Source organism: Sorex araneus, chromosome 1 (genome assembly GCF_027595985.1).
Source record: "Sorex araneus isolate mSorAra2 chromosome 1, mSorAra2.pri, whole genome shotgun sequence".
Taxonomy (NCBI): Eukaryota; Metazoa; Chordata; class Mammalia; order Eulipotyphla; family Soricidae; genus Sorex; species Sorex araneus.
In genome coordinates this window covers 89,839,339-89,866,487 of record NC_073302.1, presented here as the reverse complement: position 1 = coordinate 89,866,487, position 27,149 = coordinate 89,839,339, and the positions used below count along the sequence as shown (strand labels likewise).

Genomic DNA, 27,149 nt, shown 5'->3' with positions numbered 1-27,149 from the left:
AGCAGGGTGCTTTACACATGGAGCCCTAGGATCAATCCCCTATACCCGGTAGTCCCTGAGCACCATATGACTGACCACTCTGCACTGCTGGGTCCCCAAATAGGAGCCAATCAGGATAAAAAAAAAACCATAAAAAATAATTTGTTGAGTCCTGCATATTAACATAAAGTCTTTACTTCCAAAGAGACATATTTTTTCACACCTCTAAATTTGCACTCCACTTCACACACATAGTTCTAATCTTTAACATCCGAGTTGATATATATTTATACATGAGATTGAAATGAAAAGACATCTCTGAGCACATCATGTATGATTCCTGACCAAACGTTCTGAAATCTAGAGCAAAGTGTATGTAATGAAGACAAATGTATGCTGAGCACGACCATCCTAGCCTCAGGAATGTCCCAGGGAAGGACGCCGTAAATTAATGATCTTTCACCTGACATTAAACACCATAAGTTAAAAAAAATAGTCAAAGAGGGGTGACTATGGTAAAGCCGGTGGTGGAATATAGATGGGAAGGAGTAAGTATTAGCAAAATGATGGAATAAAGAGGAAATGAGACATTAGTGTCTGGCATCATTTTTGTGGAAGCGAGTCATTTAGGTGATCCAACGTTGATTTGGATTTTGTAAGTTTTTATTGGGTTATTGTTTGATTGCAGCATTAGCCACTTTTCACCTTTTCCATCCAATACTGCTCGTCATTCCAGTCAAATAAAAAGGTTTTAAAAAAATCAAAAAAATTCCTACAACAAATAAACAAATATGATTAAAAATCAGTTGGGCATCTCTTCAAAGATTAGAATGGTTTCATCACTCCTAGAGAATATAGTCAGAACCTTTCTTTTTCTTCCTCTTTTCAGTGAGTAGTTATTCAAAAAACTCAGCACACAGCCAGAGGTTGTTGAGAGGAAGAAAAAGAAGTTGAGTGAAATTGAAGATCGACTCTTGGAGGAGTCAGCTTATTAGTTAGCTGTTGGAAACCTTTACAACCAGCTTGAAAAACACTGTAAGGAGTTTCCTGGAGAGTCACGATTTGGGAGTGATCATGTTAATTCATGCTGAATTCTTATTCGTTGTGATGACTGCCAGTGCCACTGGAGTTGACATATACTAACATCATTTTCTGTGGCAGATGTATGTTCAGTTTCATAATTTTTATTCTACATGATAAGATACATGGAGTATAAAGTATTTATTATCTGTTTTTCTGAGAAATCATAACCTTGAAAAGTCATCCAAGGATCGTCTAGGCTTTAGAGTTGCTGTCTAGTGATAGTGTTCCGTGATTGCTAGACAAAGGGGAATAATAATGTATAGGTTATTTGTAAAGAAATTATTTTTTTTACCTTTAAAAAAATTAAAGTGACTTCCTGGAAATGATATACCATTCTTATATAACAAAATTTAATGTGACCAATTTTCCATTGATTCCCAATTTTAAATTTCTCTCTTTTTATTTTTTAGCTTTTTGGGTCACAGCCCAGTGATGCTCAGGGGTTACTCCTGGCTATGCATCCAGGAATTACTCCTGGCGGTGCTTGGGGGACCATATGGGATGCCAGGGATTGAACCCGGATCAGCCATGTGCAAGGCAAATGCCCTACCTGCTCTACTATTGCTAACCCCCCCCCCCAAATTTAAATTCTTAAAAGCAAAATGAGTATCTAAAATCTTGATGGCTGAGAATAAATTTTTTCATCCTAGTGCTGCTTGCAAACATCTCTCTGCATCCATTTCTCGCTTCTTAGAAATTTATTAACAGAGATTCTAAGAAGAGCAGTCCTGTAATACCAGTGCTATTGGAAATAAAATAATTCTTAAATTTAGATTATTACCACTTAAATATTATCTAGTCTTTGTTAAAATATGTAGAACATGCAAAATTACCTAAGTGAAAATTGAAAGTCTTCCTGCACATCTTTAGCCATTTTTAGATTTCGGGGGAGCATGTACCCACCTTACACTACAGTCAGCCCCGAACATTATTAATGCACACTGTGTATTGTTACAATGTTTCATACCCCTCATACTGCAATATCTTCTGTCTGTATGTTGCTGTCCTCCTGACTCGGTTATTTACTCTGCACTAATCCCTCCTGCATTTATGTTTTGTGATCCTTTTAAATCAAATGCATGTTTAACATGTAATAAAAGCAATAGATCAGAGGCTTCAGATCTTACTGGGATTGTGTCTGTTCAGTTGTTGGAATTGAATGTTGACTTTTTAGAAAGACCTTAGTCCATGATGCTGCTGTGTACCACCGGTGACTCACACTTGAATATGGTTTAATTGACATAAATCGCAGCACCAGTGTCTATATGTTAATTGTAAGAAAATACTGAAATTCAATTTCTGAAAAGTGTTTCAGAATCACTCAGAAGACTAGAGATGGGGGTTGGAGCGATAGCACATCGGGTAGGGTATTTGCCTTGCACAAGGCCGATCTGGGTTCAATTCCCAGCATCCCAGATGGTTCCCCGAGCACCGCCAGGAGTAATTCCTGAGTGCAGAGCCAGGAGTAACCCCTGAGCATTGCCGGGGGTGACCCAAAAACAAATACAAAAACAAAAAGAATAGTGATGCTTTGAGTCCTGTACAGATCACCTAATAATTTTCTATGTGGTTCATAATTTTCTTATTAGCACAAAAATTCTAACTGTATTATCCCTTAGCATAGCCATTGCAAGTGTCTTATGGTTTGTCATTTGCTTTCATTTCAGAGAGATTGTCTCTTTTTTTGTCTCCTTTTTAAAAAGGATTATTTAATCACACATGTATAGATATGTATAAATTCTCCAGTTTGTCATATTTTACCTAATGTATCCTTGGATATCTTCTTGAGAATTTTATCTATGGTGATAAAAATCATGGATGCTTTTTCAATGCAAAGGAACTGCTAAAACAGGATCATAGGGTAGGCATTTGTTCTCCATTGGGTCATCTGAGGATCCCAGATTTAAAATTTTTAGGTTAAAAAGTTCTTTTCTGTCTCAAAATCTGTTCATTACCAGTTTAGGTTTTCATGCAGGGTCTCTATTTTTTCAACTAGATTTTATTTTCGTGTTTACTGTGAGGATATAAATCAATTTTTTAAAGGCTTCTATTGCCCAAGTTTACCATTTGTTTAGAAATACTTATCCAAAAATGACTTGTTTTGCATTCTTTATGTTGTTGCATCTATGAAGGTCTCTTTTAGAATTATCTGTGTTATTATCCTGTCAGTTCTTTTGGCATGATAATTCACTGACAGTAAACCTCACTCTGATTTTTATAAAACACTTTCTAAAATATTCTTACCTGTTTATTTTCCCAAGAAATTCAAATTTCTATAAATCTCAGAACTTTTTTGCCATGTTCTGTAAGCAAGTGCAGTAATAATTTATGACAATTTTAGACATCTTGGCTTTTTCATAGTAGTTGGTTTTCCCATTCAAGAAAATCTGTCTCTGAATTATTTTTATATTCCTTACATTGGCAAAATAAATTTTTAGACTTGCTGTTAATTCAGTACTTTGGGATTTAAATTTATTTTTCGAAATAGTGGTTATTTGTGCTATCTAATAATGGTAAAGCTGTTACCATTTTTTTAATTTAAATGGTTATTTCGTCTTTTAAACAGTTACTGTTTTTAATCTATTTTTCTTATCTCCAGCCTTTTTATTTCACATTGTTACAACTCACCATCTCATTTATTTGGGGTCTATGGACATGGCACCTGACAAACATAAATCTTGCCTGTGTTCATTTGTGTATTTTATCTTCATTCTTACTGAAAATTATAAAAATTGTCATTATGAGTCCGTCAGAGTGAAACTGACATCAAGCACATTATTAGTATTATCCCTTTCTTATCTGGAGCCTCAGTAAATGAAAGTGAATGTATCTAATCTTGTTGAGTTTTCAGTTTCTTCACCTGAAATTTGGGCTAACACCCCCAAATCACGGATTGATGAAAAATGGAATAGTCACAATTGCATTATTTTATTTATATTCATCGTTATCATATCAATAATGATGTAACTTTTTTATTTTCTCTGGATTCATTGCTTTAACCTTTTTTCTTTTTGTTGTCATTAGCTTTTCTTCATCGAGCTGATGTAGGGTTTTGTTTTTATAAATTTTGTTATGTATTAATTTTGAGTACATAGTTGTCAGTCTGTTGAGATTAACTATATAGTTTTTCACATTAAAATTATTGATGTGATTCATTAGAATAATTGAGTTCCTAATATTCTGTGATTTATTCATGAATCAGATTTACTTTTAATATGTAATTAGTTTCACTTTCAAATTTTCATTTTTGCTTTAGTATATATTTTAATGAGATTTATAGGTTTTTTCATTTGAAACATATGTGTGCTCCATTTTATGGTTTGACCAACTGGCTTTTATTTGTATACTTAACAGCAAACTGTTTCACATTCATTCTTCGTTGTCTGTTTTTTCCTCACATATAAGATAGCACATAAGATGAGTATGGTTTCTTAACCCATATTGGTGTTTCCTTGAAACTCACCCCTGCCCGTTCTTCATATCAAGTGACAATAAATTCACAAACTAAATTGTGAAATACAACTTTCTTTTTTCCTATGAAGACACTTGAGATCACTGTCCATGTAAGTTTGTTTAAAAAATAAAAAAACCTCTGTCCCAAAAATCTTTGTAGAGAGGTAATAATTTTTGTTCCTCTCATGAATTCACAATGATCTGCTAAAACATTATCCATTTCTTATATTTTTTCACATAAATTAGACAACTATTGGCTTTATTATCTATTTTATATATAATTGAATATGACACAATTCTAGATATGTTTTAATACTGTAAAATCTCATACTAGTATTTATGGATATCTTATTATTTATAATTTACTAGTGTTGAGCTATTTTCTTAAATGCTTTACTATGTTTTCAGAAGGCTAGGTCTTGGAATGCTTGAACACTAGGGCTATTGTTTTCCTTTGTTTTGTTGAATTATTCTGTTATTTTCCTCCTGTTAGCCTTAGGATGACTCTTGTTCTTTTATAGATTGTAGTGGCCGAATCATGGGTCATTTGTTTACTTTTGTTTTCCATTTTGCTCTTTTGGGCCCACACTCAGAGGTGGTCAGGGCTTACTCCTGGCACTGTGCTTAGGGATCAGTCTTGGCAGACAACATAGGGTGCTGGGGTTGAATCTGGCTCATCGAGGTGCCAGACAAGAGCCTGACCTGCTGTAGAATCTCCCTGGCCCCTCATTTTTTCTCCTTTTATATGAAGGCTGTTTTGTGGTTCTTTGATCTTAATTTTGTGCTGGGCTACTCCAGCAATCCTCAGGTCTTACTCCTGGCTCTGTGCTCAGGCATCATACTCCTGAGGTGGCTCCAGGGACCGACCATGTGGACAAGGGACTGGACCTAGGTCCGCTGCCTGAGAGTTAACACCTACCTGCTATATTGTTACCCCAACCCCAGTATAATTTATACAATCTTATAAAGATTTGATTCACTTTTGAACAAGCCATTAACTGACTGCCATAATTTTTTAACAATGTTTTAACTTCCTCTTTGATAGAAGAATTGACAGTAGTCCTAAATATTTAATAATCTTTGTCACTATTGACATTTATGATTAACTTATTTCTAATATATCATCAACTATTGTTTCAAAATTCTTTGATAATCTTTAAGTGAAAAATACTGTGTTTATACATTTTAATAGTGTGAAAGTAATAGAAAATAAATCCTATTTATATATCACAACATATTGAATTATCTCAACACTAAATGTGAGTCCATCAGTTTTTTTTTTTCTTAAACTCTTTGATATTCTATTTTATGGATATTATTTGTTTGGTTTTTTTTTTTGTGCCATACCTGGTGCTGCTCAGAAGTTACTCCTGGGTCTTACTCAGTGTTCTCTCCTGGTGGGGTTCAGGGAACCATAGGGGATTCCACAGAATGAGCCAGGGTCAACCAGCCACATGCAAGGCAAATGCCCTACCCTCTTTTCGGCCCCCTAAATAAATATATCTTAATGAAGTTGTCACTTAGGTGTTTCACTTTGTAAACTTGGCTTGCATTTTTTTCTGCACACATTTAGCCTCATTTATCCATTTTAATGACCCACAGTCTGAAGTTATGGAGCAGATTATTTTCATTGACTTCTTTCTTACCATTACTTTTCTTTTGAGAAGAATTGTGTTAAAATTAATATTACACCTAACCTATGTTTGCTTTCAGAATTAAAAGAAAGCCTTTTGTAACAGTTACACTACCCAGGGTTTTTTACTTGACTTATTCATCAGCTGAAATAATTCTTTAAACCATTTCTATTTTATTTTGAATTTCAGAATGTGTTTGTAAAAAAGTAGCTTATTATATCTTTTCAGGTGTGCAAATATGAGCTTTCCTCTGCATTTTCTCAGAAAGGACTAGGATGAAAGTCTTCGGATAAAATTCTTGGGTTCGTTTCCTTTTAGTCATTTTTACTGTCCTGTCATTGTCTCTTGAAATTAGGTTTACATGTGCACTGGTGGAGGGATGGGTGTTTGATCACTGTGAGATTGTAACCCAATATGAAAGCTTGTAACTCTCTCACCGTGATTCAGTAAAATCTTAAAAATTAAAAAAAAAGAAATTAGGTAATTAGGTTTACAGAGAACAGCTTATGACAGATGCTGATTTGTTCTGTATGTTAAATTATTGAATAGTTGTTTGATGATATTTTTCTTTGTAAATAATGAAAAAAATGTATATTTTGTCTGGGAGATGCAGATCTTAAAATTTCCGGTACTGCATTGAGGTTTACTTTCCCTTGAACATGCTGAGTTAAATAGGATCTTGATTACTGAGTGTGTTCATTGTAGGGCTTCAGAGCTTGAGCCCTGGGGCACTGGAGAAACCGATGCTCATTAGTTTTATGACTTTGGATAAGACATTTAGCATTTCTAAGGTCTCACATATGAATAAGGGGCAGGAGAGTGCCAGGTTCCTTCTCCGTGGTGTTTTATGGCTAGTGAAATAAATTGCCTTTAGTATCCAGTAGGCAAGATGGGGACATAGATAGTAAAGACCAAATTAATGTTAGTCTTTAGAGGAAGAGAAGCTCATTTCTTGAGCTGGGTTTCAGTTTTGTACCCAAAAAATCTATCATCAGGTCTAACTTTTCCTTTGTTTCATTATTTGGTTCAAAAAATAAGGGCATGGGGGCTGGAGGGATAGCACAGCAAGTAGGGTATTTGCCTTGTAAGTGGCCGACCTGGGTTCGATTCCCAGCATTCCATATGGTTCCCCAAGCACCACCAGGAGTAATTTCTGAGTGCAGTGCCAGGAGTGACCCCTGTGCATCGCCAAGTGTGACCCAAAAGACAAAACAAAAATAATTAATTAATCAATTAAAATATGGGCAATTCTCACATTCATATCGTACATCATTAACTCATAAATATTTTCCCCAGAGTATCCACACCAGTTTGCTCACTCCAATTCAGACTTCGCTTTTGATAAATTAATTTTAGATTCCATCTTTATTTCATCTTCCATTTTGACCTCTTGATTTGTTGTTTCTTTTTTTTTTCATTTGTAGTTTTTTTCCTATGGACTCCAAATTAATGATCTTTTTTCTCTGCCTTCATCTTTTTTATTCTCATTCTTCTCTCTCCTGTCCCTAGAACTGTTTTCCCTCCTATTCTTCCCTTCCATTGTTTTCACATCCTTCGACATAATATTTTTAGTTATTCTCATGGGGATATGCTAGATTAGAAAGACATGAAGGTCCAGCTACTTTCCGTAACATCTTAGTTACTCACACAAAACTGCCAATGTAGACAAGCCCCCAGCCAATCCTGAAATCTGGGAAAAGTGACATTTCATCCAGATTGAGATGCTCGAGGAACTCTTCCATCTAAACTGTAGGCTTAGAGCTTTCTTCTTGTGGAAAAGTCCATGTTCCTGAACACAGCACTTTTCCCGCTCATATTCCTCTAAGTAACTTTCTCTAAAACTCTTTTCCTTCAAAAAAAAAAACTTGGAGGCTTGCACACCCTTCTCTCTAGCCCTGCTAAACTGACTACTCCCCTGACCATTCTTTATTAATCCTGGACAGTGTGTGGAGGAGAATTGAGTAGTGGTGCTAGTTCTGGATAGATCCTGAGCCAGGTCATTGAATCTTTTATCCATTAATGTCCTTAATTCATTGATAGTAGTCAGCATGTCAATTTCCTAGTATTGTTGTTGAGAAATCAATGAAACCATGAATATAGAATACTTCAGTGCTTGACACAAAGTCAGCCTACTAAACACCTTCTACTACTCTGGCTTTCGGGAGATTAGAGATGCTTCTCTCAGGAATTGGTTCCAGCAGCAAGACAGTAGAGAACGGGAAATCATAAGTCAGAATATAGCTTCAGATGCTGAAAGCTATCAAGGCCAGTGTTTCTTTTTTTATTCTTGATCTTGTCTTTGTTTTCATCTGTAAGATAATTAATGAAAATGACTAATTATGTGAATGAAGATTTAGGGTTAATGTATCAAGCAGAAGTAAAGCAAGGAAAATTCCTAAAGAAGAACTATTTAGCTTGTTTGTGAAGGCTTGTGCTATTGTGAGCAAATGGTAAAATGTAACAAGAGGTGAGCGGGATGTTGGTTAGAGGGAGATTCTGATGGTCCTTACACACTGGCATAGATGATTTGTATTTAACTGACTGTACTCTCATGAATGGTAAAATAATTTTATATTGCATCAGCACCACTGTTTCAGAACAACTATGTCACTGGCACTGGCACTGGCACTGTTACTGTTGTCCCATTGCTCATTGATTTGCTCGAGTGGGAACTAGTAAGGTCTCCATTGTGAGAATTGTTACTGTTTTGGCATATCGAATACGCCATGGGTAGCTTTCCAAGCTCTGCTGTGTGGGTGGGATATTCTCAGTAGCTTGCTGGGCTCTCCGAGAGGGATGGAGAAATTGAACCTGGGTCGGCCGCATGCAAGGCAAACACCGTACCCACTGTGCTGTCACTCCAGTCCCAGAACAACTATACATGTCCAAAATTTGAACCAATCTCTGCCTCTCTGAAGCTACTGGGGTATACAGAAATGCATACGGGTTTGGGGAGGATACCAAGATTCCAAAGAGAAAATAGTAGGTTGGTCTATTCTCGTTCTTTTCTGTTTTGTTTCATTTGTTGGTCTCCCAACAGTGCTGAACCAGCAGAACCAGGGACTATACCTGGACCTGTACATGGCAGACATGCACTCCAGCCCTTAGCGCTATCACCCTGGCCCCCACACTCTTATATAATAATTTCTTAATTGGGGCTGCTGCAGCCACACACTCGCACTCAGGTGAAAGAAGGAGAGGCAGAGATTGGAGGATTAGGCAGTGAGTGCAGTATGCTTAGTAGCACTGTCGCACTGTCCTCCCATTGTTCAGTGATTTGCTCGAGCGGGCACCAGTAACATCTCCATTGTGAGATTTGTTGTTACTGTTTTTGGCATATCGAATACACCAGAGGGAGCTTGCCAGGCTCTGCTGTGTGGACAGCATACTCTCAGTAGCTTGCCGGGCTCTCAAGAGGTATGGAAGAATTGAACCTGGGCCGGTCACGTGCAAGGCAAATGCCCTACCCGCTGTGCTATGGCTCCAGTCCATATGCTTAGTATTGTATTAAGTTGTAATATTAATAGCATATAATAATATATGATTATATAACATAAAATATTATGTAATACCAATTATATTTTATTGGTAAGAAATCTAACTCATGTGTGCCCCTCACTTCTAAGACATCTGAGAAGTCATGATCTTGCTATTGCCACAGATAGAAAGGGGACGAAAACAGGAAAGAAAATTGGGTTCATGGAGAGATAGTACAGTGGGTAAAGCACTTGCCTTGCATGCAGACAATCTAAGTTTGATCCCCAGCACCACATATTGTCCCCCAAACACTGTTAGGAATAATTCTTGAGCACAGAGCCAGGAGTAAACCCAGAGTACCACTTGGTGTCACTCCAAAAGAAAATATAAATGGAAAGAAAAAGAAAAGAAAGTTGGAATAGGGCCAGAGCACATATTTTGCATTCAGAAGACCCAGGTTTGCTGTCAGCATCCTGTGCTCCCCTGAACACTGCCAGGAGAAACTCTTGAACACAGAACCCTGAGAACTCTTAAGCACCATTCGGTATTCCCCTAAAGCGAACCAGAAGTGGAAATTTAACCCTTTTTCCTGCCATAATTTCTGAGTGTTAAGACTCTGAAAATAGAGGCAGAAAAAAACCTAAAGTTAATGATGAGCTGTCTTGAAAATAAGAAAAGCATTTTTTAATGAGAACTGCATTTTAGTTCACAAATAGATTGGGTCTGTGGTGGTTTCCATAGTGTAGTGGTTATTACATTCACCTCATGCAGATACGTTGGTCTGTCAATGGGCTGAAGTTTTTGTGTGTTTTTATTCTTTACTCCTTTGCCTTCCTTTTGATAACTAGCCTATTGTATTTTCTTACCAAAAAAAATATGTGCGAGAAAGTTATAAGAAGTTCCTCATAACTTAAAAAAAGTTCCTTTCTTTTCTTATCACACCAGTCATAAGGGTATTTGAAATATTCTCCAAAATTTTTGTAATAGAGTTCTAGTCATTCTGGTTGATCTTTTTCTCGTGAGTGTGTACACATGTGTAGTATGCATTTTTTAAAATTGTTGTGACTATTAATGATAATTAGAAAGACTTAAAAATTGACATAGTAGATCCAGGATTTCTAACATTGGATAACATTTACTTAAACTTCTAGATTCATCAATTCTTAGTGACTTTCATTAGCATTAAAGATGTCCTGGAAGTAAGGCACTTGCCTTGCATGGACTGACCCATTTGCTCTCCAGCACAGTCCCCAGAGTACTTCGAGGAGTAACCCCGGAGCGTCACCAGGTGTACTTTCACCACCTCCACCCGTTGAAAATCCTTTACTGCAAACATACTTCTTTAAGGGACTGGTCAATTAGGACAGGGGAGAGGACACTTACCTTGCATATGGTTGATGTGGGTTTGATCCCCAGAGCTGCGTATGATTCCCTGAGTGTAGACAAGAAATCACTGGACACAATGGCTTGGAGGCTGGTCTCTCATTCTGGGTAACTCAGGGAAGGGATCACCAAGTAAAATGTGGTTGGAGGTCATGTGGGGGAAGGGTGAGGCAGGCGGAATACAGACTAGAGACTGAACACAATGGCCACTCAACACCTCTATTGCAAACCACAACACCTAATCAGAGAGATAGAACAAAAGGGAATTCCCTGCCATAGTGGCAGGGTGGGGTGGGGGGAGACGGGTCTGGGGAGGGGGGGAGGGATGTTGGGTTTACGGGTGGTGGAGAATGGGCACTGGTGAAGGGATGGGTTATTGAACTTTGTATGGGGGAAACATGAGCACAAAGATGTATGGATCTGTAACTGTACCCTCATGATGACTCTCTAATTAAAAATAAACTAATAAAAAAATAAATAAAATAATAAAAATAAAATAAAAATAAAAATAAAATAAAAAATAAAAAAAAAGAAATCACTGGACACAGAGCCAGGAGTAAGCCCTGAATGCAACGGGGTGTGATCTAACCCTCTCGCAATACTTCCTGAAGCCTATGAAAAGCATGATCTTAATATAAAACAGGAATTAATAAGAGGAAAATACTGTATTTTAGGCTAATGGTATCAGAGAGTAGAACAACTAATTTGTTATAATTATCCAAGAATCCAAGACTTTTGAGGTAAGAAAACTGCAAAACCCTGAACTGTGTAGAAAATTTCCAGAAGCTCTTTACTTCAGTAGTTCACATTCAAGCGAGTCCATTTGCTCGTGGTCTTCATTCTGACATTCGGTCTGCATAGCAGCATTTCTTGGTAAGGTCACATGGTCCCTGTGTGCTTCAAGATGTGGTATGGAGGGGTCACATAAATGAGGGGTCAAGGCATGAGACGAGAGTCAGAGGGGCGGGGGGGGGGAGTCAAAGCAATAGTACAGTGGGAAGGGCACTTGCCTTGTGTGCTGCCGACCTATGTTCAGTGACCATCACAAGTATTTCACTGTCAACCCAAGAATATTTCCTTGTCCATCAGTTCTGTCAGTGGCCAGTCATCTATAGGGACAATGGCCCCACTAATGGAGAGTAGATTATATGGTCACAAAAGAGCCAACCCCAATACTGCATTTGCTGATATTGCTGAAACCAGATCTTTTGGACAAATCCTGATAGCATTATACTTAAACTAAGCTGAAATTTGTCCAGGTGGAAGCATTATTCTGTTTCTCTTACATAAACTTAAATTTTTTGATAGAGCAAAGCACTTGCCTTGCAAACAGCCTACCTAGGTTTAGTCCCCAGACTTCACATGGTGCCTCTGAGCCTTGCCAGGAGTAAACCCGCAGCACCAGCAGGTGTGATCCAAAAACAAGTCAAAAAGGGTCATCACATAATAGGATAAATTCAGAGTGGGCTATCTGAGTTCTTCTGCAATGGCAGATTGATTGTTCATGGCAGTAAGCGATGACTGTTGTCTTTGCAAGCCAGTCCGCGTTTAGTACTTTAGACTCATTACCTCAAATTCTTGCCACTGCCCTGCAGAAGAAGCATAGTCTCCATATTTTAACTGAGAGTTATTGGGTCACAGAGAGAGTCAGTCAGCTATTAGGCAGGTTCCAGAATTATAGGGAGCAGGTCAGGACTGGTCCCAGGTATTTCTGCCTCTAAAGCCCAGTGCTTTATTCACTGTCCTCAAGTGATTCAAGGTTATATTTACTATTTTGAGAACAAGATTAAGTAAGGACTAGAATTAATAGGGATAACAGTGACTTCCTGCAGGACTAAGTGAATTATCTTCTGATCGTGTACTTATTCTTGCCGCGTGCTGCACAAATGAGCAGAAAAAGAGACAGTGAGTAATTATCCTCCCTCCCCTTTTCCCAGATCTGGACTTCTCATAGCTTAACTGAGATGCAAGTAGGGAGGAAACTCTAGTGTTGAGTTCAGCCTACTTTAGGTGTTTCCAGAGCTGGGAGACCAAAAGGCGAGTGATTTAAATTTAGAGTCTTGAGTTGTAGGCTGAAAAAGAGAGACCTTTAGAATGGTCACGATTATAGTTTCAGGAAATAGTCTCAGTTGTCAGAGGGAAGAGAATATATGAAAAGAGGTAGAGCATTGTTGGATATTGAGACTTACAGGCACAAGTTAGTAGACCTTCCTGTGAGTGTTTATCAAATTTTGCTTTATAAGATTATATTTAGCAAAGAATTTCACAGAAAATGGTTATTGAGTTTGTAGACAAAGTACCATTTGTTTGCAAGACCGCAGAAAAGCTAATTGATGTTTTTAGGTGGAATGACAAATCCTGCAGAAAAGCACAGTGTTTCAAATGACAGACATTCTCTTTGTAAATAAGGCCTATCTTCTTTGGACTGTACTTAAACACAGACGTTTTGTACGTTTGGTTTGAACTAAATTAAGCAAGCCAGTGAGTAGTTAGTTTCACAAGAGAGTAAAACAAAATTGGCTTGGATGATTCCAAACAAAATTTTTCTTCCTTTTGCTTGAGTTCTGTTTTTTATATACCACAACTTAGTATCCAAGGAATAATACTATATGCACAGTCACATTTCTAATACAAAGCATTATCAATTATATTTCTGTCATACTACAACTCAATTTTAGTTGTGGAACTTTTGAATTATAACACACAACAAAACAATTGCACTCCTATTAGGGCGTATTAGTGCAATTCCATGAACAGTCTGAGACTCCTTTGGACATCTTCAGTACTGACAAGGAAGATTGGTTTCTGCCTTTAATTCTGGAGTCACCATCAGCGTGCACTGGCTGCCATCAGAGTGATGGCTCTCCCTGTCTCGGCAGGCCTTAAGCACTTTGTGCTTCATCTTCATTGTTTTGACTCACAATGAATCTTGCTGACCAATTTAACATCTATATAATCACATTAATTTTCCGGGTACTTCTTTCTAATTTGTTTTACACAATCTCAAGAAACATGTCAGGAGACTGATTTTGTCTTGTATTTCTTTTTTTTTTTTTACACTAGTTAATACAATGGATAGTTGGACAATTACTGGTTGGTCATGCATTTTGCCCAGTGTTCTAATTCGCATGATTGTTCATCATTGCTTTAGACTGAATTGCTCTTTTAACAGAGATTGCCTTTGTTAGAAAACAGTTTTCACTCATGGATTCTCTATGGCTGCCCCTAGACTGCTTGTGATGTTGCATCCACTTGGGGGGTAGGGGAGAAAGCTAATTTTTCTGTCTCTAGTCAACAAATGCAAGTGACTCTGTCACTCCATTCAGAATTGTTTCTTGTTTTGTTTTGGCTTTCGTGGGGTTCCTCAAGCAGTGCTCAGGAGGTTGAAGGGCTGCTTCTTGGATTTTCTGCAATCTCACTTTGAGGGTTGGGGGCTTCTGTGTGACAGGCCCAAGGATTCATCTCTGTGGAGGCATCCACAACTCTATCCAAAGATGCTCATGGGACCAGGTGATGCCTTGGATTGAACCTAGGATTGGTTACATGCGAAGCATGTACCTTAATTCCTATCTCCCCAGCTCCCCAAACTGTTTGTTGTTTTTCAGGACCAACAAGTATAGATTCATTTCATACATTCACTCGTGCAAAATCAAGGGAAACTCTTGGAGGGAACACTTTTCTGTTTGTTTATTCTTTAAATGTAAGTGCTAGCATTTGCATTTATAAGTCAAATAAGGAAGCACTACAAAGACTGTCTCACTTCTCCTACACCTACTTTTGGGCACAGAAAATACATAAATACATGAAACCTGGTGTGTGGGGGGGAATCTAATGTAAATACCAGCTAACAGTGATAGTGTTGTTAATGATCCTGTTTTTGTAGCTGAAAGTGTTTGGGTTGGAACTCAGTTCAGGTTCTCTGACTAGAGACCAGAGTCCTCAGCAGACCATAAACCATGTCCAAGTGTGTTCATATTGGGCAAAGTTGACTACCTTTTGACAATAGTATTCAAAAATTATATTACAGGGCTGGAGTGATAGCACAGCAAGTAGGGTGTTTGCCTTGCATGTGGCCAACCCAGGTTCGATTCCCAGCATCCCATATGGTCTCCTGAGCACCGCCAAGAGTAATTCCTGAGTGCATGAGCCAGGAGTAACTCCTGTTCATCGCCGGGTGTGACCCACAAAGCAAAAAAAAAAAAAAAAAATTATATAACAGTGTGGTGATGCCTGACGCATGATAATAGCATGATTTTCCTAGTTGTCAGTTTTTCTGCTTCATCTTGATAGAGTATGAAAAGGCTAGGTCTTTGGAGTCTAAAAAGCAATATCAGACTCAAGAGTTTTCTGTTGCAAGCAAAAATTCAGCCAATTGAGTAGACAGTGCAGGTACAAAAACTGCATGTGCCCATGAAGATGAAGACATGACATGGTACACATGCTTCCTGAGCCATTTATCAGGTGGGTCACCTGAAAAATCTTTGTATGTCCATTTCATCTTTGTGGGTCCCAGTAAACAGAGATTAATAGCGTTCCGCCTAGTGCAGCTGATTGGAACAGGGGAACTGCCACTCTCTGGGTGTAGTTTCTGTATGTAACTCAAAGCTTCAGTTGTCTTCTGTGAAGTGGGCATGAAATAATGGCTTGATGATATAAATGGAGAGTTAGGAAAAAATAATGATATGCGTACAACATGCAGTACCTAACTTGACCACATGCTCACTAAATGTTGTTTATTAATATGAGGTTTTTTATTAAAAGATTCAGAATGGAGAGAGAGAGAGAGAGAGAGAGAGAGTATGGGGGTTCAGATGTTTGCCTTGCATGTGGCCAGCCCTGGTTCAGTCCTCGGCAGCATAGATGGTCTCCTCCTCCTTGCACAGCCGGGAGACAAGAGCCCAAAGATTGGCTGCTTGCCAGGGAATGAGCCCTGAATACCACTGGATGTGGTCTTTTTTTTTTTAATTTTTTAAATATCATTGAATCACCATGAGATACTTATAATGGATGTGATCTTAAGGAACAAAAGAAATATCAAAATGATTCAAAACATCCTAACAGGATAAGAATATGTGCACTAGATTCCCTCCAAAACTGTGGGGTTTTTTTCTCATTTTATTTATTTATGTGGGAGTGGGGCCACATCCAGTGCTCCTTGCTCATTCCTGGCTCTGTGCTCAGGACACACTCCTGCCAGGCTCAGGGGATCCTGTGGGGTGACAGGGATTGAACCTGGGTCATCAGTGTGCAAGAAAAATGTCCCACCTGCTGTACTATCGCTCCAACCTCTCTTGTATGTTTTGTTGCTTTGAAAGATTATAGAGAACTAGCAACCTTTTGCAGGCATTTTCTAAACATTTCCCTTTTAGCCTATCTGGCAGGTTAGGGTGCTAGTCAATAATTCAGAGCTCCTTATGGTTTCCGAGGCTACCAGGCCACTGATCTCAGAAATGGCTCTTATTCTCCAAGTCTGTTGGACTTTTGACTTTGCTATGGTTGCTACCCTCAAGCTTGAATGTGCAGATAGACATTCTGTTCTCGGAGGAGAGAAGAGTGTCTCAGTTTTCAAAGGCCAGTGGAGTCAGGGTTCTTGATAATTAGCACAAAGTTGAGGTATTTTTGGTGAGGGTGTGTCATTTAATGTGTTGAGGGTGGGATGGTATATCCTATATTCCCTTTGTGGGCTATGAATCTCCGGACACATGGTATTTGGTTTTTGCTTCTCTTTTCTTTTCGCACTGTACATGGTTTACCATGTCTGCATCATCCCTGTGAACAGGAATACAAATAGATTATAAAATGTCCAACTTCCACATATATGAAATTTTTCTCTAGATACTAGCAAATTATCCTGACTGTCTAGTTCTCTCTACCTCCCATAAGTATCAATACCACAGCTTCAAAGCCCTTGGTTTCCTCTATTACCTTTTCTACTTTGTTTTGGTGAAATCTGGGAAATTGGGAAATTAAATCTTATTTTTGAAGTCAGGCATTATCAAATGTCAGAGTAAAATTATTGGAATGCGTCTTTCCCACATGTAGCTCCAATTTCCTGAAGCTGATTTCTTCTTTCTAATTACAAACACTCCAAGAAGAACTCATTTTTGTGACTCAGCATGAGACACGTTAACTCATGTCTTCAGGCGCAGTTGAATGCAGGAAGCTTTCTGAACCTATCTGAATAAAGTTCCTTAAGTTATGAAATAAGTGTTTCCTGTTCTGGTCTTAAAATTAAGCTTTTAGTGCCAAGGAGCACCAAGAAATGGTTTCCCAAGGGTTGAGTATTATGCTTGCTATTTCTGAAGCAATCTCACCCAGATTGTAGGTAATATGGAAAGCTTGTTTTTATTTTCCCACTAGAGAATAATGTGTAAAACAAAACTTGAACATTTTAATTATTATCAATGTTCTTTTAAAATGACTGAGCTGAAAAACATTAGGTGATCATTAGGGTGGTTTAGATATAAATACCAAATCCAGCTATGCTTTTTTGGTAGTTTGAAGTTGCTAATGAAAAATGTATAACCTTTATGTTTGTTGAGAGAACCAGCCTTACCGTATATGATTAGCATGTCTTTTTGGTGGAGGTTCTGTTGTAGCTGTTATCTCCTCTCTCTCAAATCACCACACTGGCAAAGTGAAAGATTATTATCACATCTTGCCTGACCTGGAGCTTCTAGAACACTAGCATTTGGCAAGAGCCAACCTTCCTAATTCTGAAGTATTCCGAGGGCAGTAATGCCAATCTCTTGTTTGTAATCTGCGGGCAAAACAAAGGTATAACCAACTACTTTGTGCATTTCTCTCCCCATCTTCACCTCTCAAGCCACCACATAGTAGGTGAGTCATCACATTCATCAAAATGATGTCCTGACCTTATTGGCTATGAGTCCCCAGGAACCAAGTTGGAAACTTGGTCTTTGATTCCATTGGTACAATAAAGGGGAAGAGTTGTTAAGCATTCACATTCTGCACTGTAGCACTGTCGTCCTGTTGTTCATCGATTTGTTCGAGCAGGCACCAGTAACGCCTCCATTGTGAGACTTGTTGTTACTGTTTTTGGCATATCGAATACACCACGGGGAGCTTGCCAGGCTCTGCCATACGGGTGGGATACTCTCGGTATCTTGCCAGGTTCTCCAAGAGGGACAAAGGAATTGAACCCAGGTTGGCTGTGTGCCAGGCAAACGCTCTACCCACTGTGCTATCGCTGTAGTCCATTCACATTCTTTTTTTTCTTTTTTTAATTTTTAAATTTTATTGAATCACCATGAGATAGTTACAAGCTTTCCTGTTTGGGTTACAATCTCACAATGATCATCCCACCACCAGCGCACATTCCCCACCACCAATATCCCGGGTATACCCCCCCTTTCCCACCCTCCCCCTGCCTCTGTGGCAGACAATATTCCCCAGACTCTCTCTCTCTACTTTTGGGCATTATAGCTTGCAACACAGACACTGAGAGGTCATCATGTTTGGTTCATTATCTACTTTCAGCACACATCTCCCATCCTAACTGGTTCCTCCAGCCATCATTCACATTCACATTCTTTTTTTTTTTTTTGAGTCACACCTGGCGATGCACAGGGGTTACTCCTGGCTCTGCACTCCAGAATTACTCGTGGTGGTGCTCAGGGGACCATATAGGATGCTGGGAATCGAACCTGGGTCGGCCGCATGCAAGGCAAACACCCTACTTGCTGTGCTATCACTCCAGCCCCACATTCACATTCTAAGGAGGAAAATTAAGAGCTTAAGAAACGTATTTTGTCACATAAGGGGATAAAGAAGGAGGAGTAGAATCTGAGTGTGGAGTCCATTCTCCTTTAGGTGTCATCTCCCATAACACATTTGATGGGAAAAGGGATGGGACAGTGAAATACAGAGGCAAGCAGTGTCAGTTCCAATTGTGAAAATTAGGTACAATTAAGATGCCAGCTTTCCCGTGTGCAGAGGAGTTTGCCAGGGTTACCCCTGTGCATATGAGGAGGCACAGGTCTGCTGCATGCCCCTGTCACATCTCAGGGAGGGTAGTGAGTCGTGTTCCCTATCCAGTTGTTCTGACCCATCTATGGCAGATCCACTCCTAGAATGAAAGTGGCAGCTGAGAACCAGACAAGTTTCATGATACTTTGCATACAAGCTCCATGATACTGTGTATCTTTCCGTTAACTGAAAGATCCCCATCCCTACCACTCAAACAGTTGAAAAAGTAGTCTAATTACAACTGCATGCTCTCACCGAATCCAGTCCCTTCCTTTCTGTACATATGCTTTGAGAGAGAACAAGTCTGTGAATATGAACTGAATTTCTTTTATGATGGTTCATCTACAGTGAAAGTACTACTGCTTAATATTTCCTTTGTGCTCTTCAGTGCTAATAGCTACAAGGAGTGGGTAAAGTTTGATATAATAACTGCTGACTGAAAACTAAGGATATTCCCACTGCTGTCTGTGCCTTCGGGCTGAGTTGTGGGTGCAGTACCATATTCCCTCCCTTGAAGAACACTAAAAATGTGAAAATCGGTTTGAGATCAGACTTCTTCCCGATCCCACCAACATACAGAATGCTAAATATTTCGGAGTTCTTTGTTAAATTACAAATCAATTGCCAGCCTAGAAAACAGGGAATGTTCCCAGAACCTTCAGTTTTCACTATAGCGTATTATAATTTTTCAGTGATAATACAAATTTTTTCCAAAAAAGGACAGCAGGACCACAATTGACGTTCATTTTGTTGAGGAAGCAACTGGAAATCCTCCCCCTTTTAAAAGTAATATTTCACTGAATAGTGTCACATTATTTCTTACATGTCAGATCCCCTTTTCTGCCCCCCGTAGACAGCAGCCACCCCTCCACCTGGAGGAGCAAAGTGGCCAACACCTGTTTGTCCCCAACCTAAACTGCCGACCCTTTGTTTTCCGTACTTTGCCAGTTTGCTTTCGCTTTTTGAATTTGCTTGTGACTCTGCTTCCCCCATCTTTTTTTTTTGGTACAATGATTCTTGCCTTGTCTTTCCCCAGTCCGTTTCTGACCTGGAGAGATGTGCAGCATGTTATTGTCAGGACTTCCCGTGCAGGACATTTGAACGCTAATGACTGGAAAACCAATGCTGCTGGTTTTAAGGGTGAGAACTTCTTTCCTATTCTGTCACAGGCAAAACATTTTTATTTACCCCCACCTCTTTTTAAAGGGAAAGCAGGAAGTAGAGCCCCTCCAAAGAAACTAGAAATTTTGTGCAAACACATGTAGCGCTTGATCTTTAAGTAAACGGCACATACTTTAAAAAAAAAAATGAGCAGGGGCTGGAGCAATAGCACAGGGGGTAGGGCGTTTGCCTTGCGCGCGGCCGACCCAGGTTCGATTCCCAGCATCCTATATGGTCTCCTGAGTACCAGGGGTAATTACTCAGTGCAGAGTCAGGACTGACCTCTGTGCATTGCCAGGTGTGACCCAAAAAGCAAAAAAAAAAAAAAATGAGCAACACATATCAAGCAGATTTCCTTGACTTTCCACATTATAGGTCAGTTTCACAGAAGACCCAAGTCTAGTTAGCCTGTGGGCTCCTGGTTTACCCACCGCCTACTGCCGTTGGTGTCTGAGTGGCATTTGTCACTGTACTTTAGCCCCCCCTCCTCAGTGCCATGCAGGGATTCCTCCACCAAGCAAACAACTTGCCTGTCTGGTTGACTCCAGGCTACTAATAATAATGGTCAAGCCCTGTGTTTAGTAAATTTGTGATTTTGTTTGTTTTAAAACTCTCATGACTAGAGAAACGGGTGTCATTTTAAGGTTCCTTTTTATAAATTGGAAGTTCTTACAAAGCCATATAATATACAGCCTTCATACAATTGTATGCAATATAAAGTAAGTGCTAACCCTTCCCCATGGCTAATGGGTGCAATAGTCCCATGAAACTAATTTATTAACAGTAACCTTTTGTATGTTGGCACAGGTAGCTTATGTTGTAAGCAGATAATTACTTAGAGTAGGTAACAGATGTCCAGAAGTTTAACGTATTTACTCATTTCAGACCAGAATTTCAACCAATTAATTAGTTATAGCAAGATTACTTTTTGGTCTTATCTGCAGACTTAAATTTAATTGCCCAAAATCTGTGTCACCCTATATCCCTTCAAAATAAAACAGTATTCCACAGTATATTGAGTATCTGTTTAAAAACTGGAATTCTCAGGGCCAACAAAGTAATAGAGAGGGCAGGGTGATTGCCGTACCTGCCGCAAACCCCAGTCCCGTCCTCAGCACCACACCAGGCCCTCCAGGCACTGCTGAAGTGATCTTGAGCACAGTCAGGAGGAACTCCTGAGCACTGCTGGTATCCACCCCCCCACACACACAGAGCAGTAAAAGAAATTGAAATTCTGTTCTTCAAATCAATGGGTAACATACCAAATAATTCTATGCAAGTTATAGAATCTTTCTGGCTCCTATCTTCCCCAGCTTAAACATTTTAAAATTTGAATCATGTTGTCAATATATGTTATCTTGCATATAGTTAAAATGTATATTTAGTGAGTTATAGAAAGGTATGCAGATTTTCATGCTAGAAATGTGTATTTATTCCCAAAAAATTACAAATAGTTTATTCTGTTTTTTATGATTAGCCAAAATCTGTGATTATATATCCAAGTAGCCAGTACCATATAAAATAATTGTTTGATTAATATGTTCATTGAAGACTTCACTTTTAGGAGGAAAAAAATTTGTCTATTCTAAGTATCACCTAATCCTTTCCATGTTTGTACACTGTATATTGCACCAGTTTTCAGTGACTTTTTAGTCTAAAAATTGCAGCTACCTACTTGGATTATTTTTTTTTCTGAAGCCCAAATGAAAAACACTTGATCCCTAAGTAACAATTGTTATTTAGTAATTGCAACAAAACTATTTGAAACTTCAGTTGTTCTAGGAAGTCAGGGGTGTAATTGCCATTACACATGTTTCATTTTGATTAGTTTCCACATACTCCTGGCCCCTTTTATGTCTGGGAACTAGGGGCTGGGGGCAGAGAGAGGGGAAAGGACCAAACCACAGCTTGGCTGTTGAGTGCTGCCATGAACTTCTTAGTCGAAGCTTCATAGATCAAGTACATTGACCTCTATGAAGCTTCAGAATCAACTTCAGCCCAAATAAAAGTCCTTGTTTTACTCATTTCTCTTTTGGAAACTGAAAAAGAGCAAATGGTCCTAATAAAAAACACAACTCTTTTGAAAAAGCTCTGTTGGTTTTGGAGTGGGGGAAAACAGAGGATTTAGACTCCATGGCCAGATCCGAACATGAGGGGCTGCCCCCACTTCTGGCAAGGAAGAAAGGGTGTTTTACTATTGCACGTGGCAGTATTTAGTATGATATTTCACTCTTTGATTGCTGCCAAGAGTAACAATTGAAGTTCACTTTTTTTGTAGATGAATTACCCAGAACTGTCTGGCTCCCAGTGGAATTGTTTTGTAATTTGGTCAATGGCGAGCCCCATATTTCATTTAAACATGATCATGATAAGAATTTTTCTTAAGTTATTTTCTTCCCTATACCCTCCCGAGTGTCCTACAAATAAGTGATTCGGGCACTGACTTAGCAGGAGAAGCAATGTGATTTGGGGAAGAATGCAGGTCACTAGCACTAAAACAGGGTAGGTTGACTACAAAATAAGGAACAAAAAGTAGCTAATGCTTAGAATAATCCTTATAAGTTGTTGATGCAACAAGAGCTCAGCAAGCCCTCATATTTTGAAATGAGGCCAACCAGCGTTTGCAGACTTTGCTTAGTAAGAACACATGGCCAAACATTTCTCTTATGGAGAAAACGGCAACATCCGGCAACATGTAACCCCATGCCTTCTCTCTTCCCACACAACTGGAATCCTTACCCTGAAAGAGGTGTCTGGCCGGAACACCTGTACTTCCAGAGGCTTGCTTTCGTGCTGTGATGCTGAGCAATTTAGCTGGTCTGCAGAGCTGTTAAAAACAACGAAAGAGCAAGCCAGAAAGTAAGTGTGCAGATTGGCCCGGCACAGTGCTCTTCTGCAAGCGGATGTCAGTGTCAGCATCAAAATGTAATTCTCGGGCAAAGCAGCAGCTCAGAGTAGCAACCAAACTGGTGGGGGGTTGGGATGGGGGACACCATCATCAGCCTTGATTGATTGTCACTGGTAACTTCAAGTAAGTCAGTGCCCGCTTGCCAAACAAGTTTCTCACCAAACCCTAACAGGTCCTTACACCTCTTCAAAATATCCTTATGCAGTTCGTGTAAGCAGATAACTGAGCCAGAGATGACATGAACCAGGCTCGTCTGTGCCTCTTCTCCGGGCTGACTTGACCCAGACTTAACTGCCCATCATAGAAATTGAGAAATTAGAAGCAGTTCCTTCCAGGATCACCTGCCTCCTTCCTCTAGACTGGCATGAACAGGTTCTTGTCCAGGCAAGCAGGTGGCTTTTGAAAATTAAAATAATCGGCTCACTACTGACTCGTGTTTGAGTTTCCCTGAAAGCAGGATTGCCACAGAGTGTAGACAGAGGAGCTAGATACAGATACCTTTCCCCAGCTTTCTCTCGACTCTCGTGAATAGGAGCACTGTAAATGACCCTGCAGTGAAAATCACCAAGTGATTTTTCAAAGATGGAAGCCAGGGCCAGAGAGGATAGAACGAGGCTTGGGCTCTTACCTTAAGGTTAAGGCCTTACATGTCGATTTGATCTCTGGCACCGCATTTGGTCCCCCTGAGCACAGAGCCAGGAGCACTGCTGTATGTGGCCCCTCAGACACAAAACAAACAAAAAAAATGGAAACCACTCAGCCACATTTTTATGCTAATAGTACCTTCATTTTTAGAAATCTTAATTGAGTTAAGATTATTCTGTTCTGCTACTTCAATAGTTTTATTTAAAAGTATACTTAAAATTCTTGCAGTAAATTCATTTTTTCAAAATAAAAAATATACGTACACACATACACACTCATACATATGCACAGACACCTGTAGAAACTGAGTAAACAAGGTTTTGGTTATTTATTTTATGAACAATACTAGCTAATTTTCAGGCACCTTTTGACTTTAAAACTCCTCAAGATTAGTTCTTTAAAAGTAAAGTGGAAAGTGAGACTGTGGGGAGGCAAGAGATAGTTCATCTGACTGTGCTCATTCTTTGCATGTACCATAGCCAGGTTTGGTCTCTGGTATCCCATGGTCCTCTGAGCACCTCCAGGAGAGACCCTTAAGCATAGTGTCGAACATTTCCCCGGACACCAACTAGGTATAGCCCAAAACCTAATAAAATTAAGTAAAATAAATAGAATACATATCATGTACTTATGAAAGGATGCACTTGAGATTATACATTTTAATGGAAACATATGATATGAGACAGATGAAGTGATATGATTTTGCCACTACGGCACTAAAATCCAACTAAGATATTGTTGGTCAGTATCTTACTAGTGATCGATATTTGTAATGTTAGGACATAACTTATGCATTGAATTGTGATTGGGTTTTCTTTTTTCATTTGTTTTATTTCTTTCTTCCTTGAACAATTCCCTTTTGTCTTGTGAAAAAAATATCCTTTAAAAAAAATGTTCCCTTCTTGTTCCTTACAATTTACAAATAGACTGTAGAAGTAAGGGCTTTACTATCTAGGGGTTTTGTTTGTTTATTTGGAGTTGTTTTTTGGAGGGGTGGGGTGGGTGAGCTGTGTCCATGGAATTGCATTCGTGTGGTCTCTTCATTTCTTCATGTACAAATATTTCCTGAGCACCTTCATCAAGCCAGACCAACCTTCATAAAATACACCCAGAAACTGGGGATGAAAATGTCAGTGGCCCAGTGACATACTCTGATCTGTTTCAGGTTTGCTAAGGAAATGGGAATTTGTCCTGGTCCCTCAGTAAAGCCTGGCCTGCTATGTTTGTAACAGTCTTTTGTTTGTTTTTTGTTTGGGAGGCCACACCCAGTGGTGTTCAGGTGTTACTCCTGGCTCTGTACTCAGAGATCACTCCTGGCGGGCTCAGGGAGCTATGTGGGGTACCCAGGATTGAACCTGGATGGGCCGCATGCAAGGCAAGCATCCTACCCACTGTATTGTTGCTCTAGCCTAGTTTATAACAGTCTTATAAAACTTCCCACATGAGCCTAAATGCAGCCTAACTTCAGGAGCAGAAGGCAAAGGTCGAGAACACATTGTGGCAAGTGCTGGACTTATACATCTTGACCAACTACTTGTGTGCATTGTGTATGTGGCTATAGAGGACTTTAGTTCTAGAATCCATGGCTGATAGCATTTCAGGGAGAATTCTGCTCTTTATTGTCATCACCTCCATACTGCTTTAACCTGATGAAAGAGAATCTGCCACCCTCTCTACCCCCCCAGTGCCTGGGCTGTGCCAGCTGAGTCTATCACTGGCATGCCACCCCACCCCTATCCTTGTCTCTGGTTTACAGTTATAATGATAATTGAATGCATGCAACATTGGTGCTTTAGGGGTTTCTTTCCCCAAAGAATCTGTATTTGGATTATATTACTTACTGTATATAGCTAAACTCTCTTAAATCTAGGAACAGGAATAGTCATCAGATAATAAATTAGGACCTTCTGTCATCTTTACTAGGCGAAAGAATGAAAAAAATGTCATTGACAATCAAAAATGACAACTAAGTGAGCGAGGTTACCGCGCCTTCCATTTCACTGCCCTCCCAGACTATGTAAGTCTCTTCTCTTCTACCAGCATGTTGCTGAAACTCCCCCTCCCCACTGACTCTTTCTTTGACCACAACTAAACTACTAGATTTTTTTTCAATTTCTAACCGATTTCCCATCATGGAGGAAACGATTGACAGTCTATCATGACTTCTTAGCCTCCAAGGTCTTAACATTTAATAACCTTGATTACTTTTAATTGCCATCATTTTATTTCAACTGCTAGGACTGGTAGTTTTAAGATGTACCAATATATTTTTTAATTCCTACCTGCCTTGCTTTCAGTCTGTAACGCATATTTAGAAGAATTATAAGTGCTAAAACCATTAAGCATGCTATGTGTTGGAATGAAACAGGTTTTGAAATGTGGGGGACATTTTTAGTGTATAAAATGATATCTGATGTGTTGTCATATGAAAGAGTACTTTATTATTTCGATGTGCACATAATATTTCATCTTTGCCACCCAGCATGCAGATGTGATGTTGTAGCAATGACTAAAGCTACATAATGGCCCTTAATTGGTAATCTGCGCATCATGTATTTGAAGAAAGGTCAGAGTGAAATGTGATTCATCTGGTCAATGGCAGAGGTAGTATTAGAATCAGATGCTTGATTCCAACCATTTGCAGAAATAAGGCATTTAGTTCTCTCATACTATGTAAGAACAGGAATTATAAATGCATCGGATTCAATCTAATGAAATTTACTCACTAAAACATCCTCTTGATTCTCTTTCAAAATTCTAGTCTTTAAACCACTGAACTTTGTGAATGCACAGTCATTTAATGTTGTATCCATTTAAAATCTAGCATTCTTGGGGCTGGAGTGATAGTACAGCATGTATGGTGCTTTCCTTGCACACAGCCAACTCAGGTTTATTCATGGCACCCCATATGGTCCCCTGAGCCCTGCCAGAAATAATCCGGGAACACAGAGCCAGTAGTAAGCCCTGAGAACTGTCAGGTGTGGCCCAAAAACCAAAAATAGCAAAGTAAAATCTAGCATTCTTTATATACACTTGTCTCTCTGAGTTAAACTTTTTATTATTTCTTAATAATTTTATTGCATTAATCTTTATGATAGATTGGAGCGATAGCACAGAGGGTTGAGCATTTGCCTTGCACTCAGCCTATCTGGGTTCAATTCCTCCATCTCTCTCAGAGAGTCCGGCAAGCTACCAAGAGTATCCCGCCCGCACAGCAGAGCCGTGGCATATTTTATATGCCAAAAAACAGTAGCAACAAGTCTCACAATAGAGATGTTACTGGTGCCCACTCGAGCAAATTGATGAACAACGGGATGACAGTGCTCCAGTGCTAATCTTTATGGATAAAATGGTGGGAAGTATATATAATTTAGAAGTTTACCTTTAAGTACTCTATAGCTACTCTCTACTAGTTACTTCAACATCTTTTTGAAAAT

General features: G+C 39.2%; 1 protein-coding gene across 1 annotated transcript in view; it reads left to right on the top strand.

The window, feature by feature from the left end:
* Positions 1-27,149, top strand: part of PCSK5 (proprotein convertase subtilisin/kexin type 5) — a 320,193-nt gene that overhangs the window by 229,065 nt on the left and 63,979 nt on the right. The window contains exon 10 of the mRNA XM_055119708.1: positions 20,035-20,138. Coding sequence (XP_054975683.1) covers positions 20,035-20,138 — 104 coding nt within the window. The remainder of the gene's footprint in view (positions 1-20,034; positions 20,139-27,149) is intronic.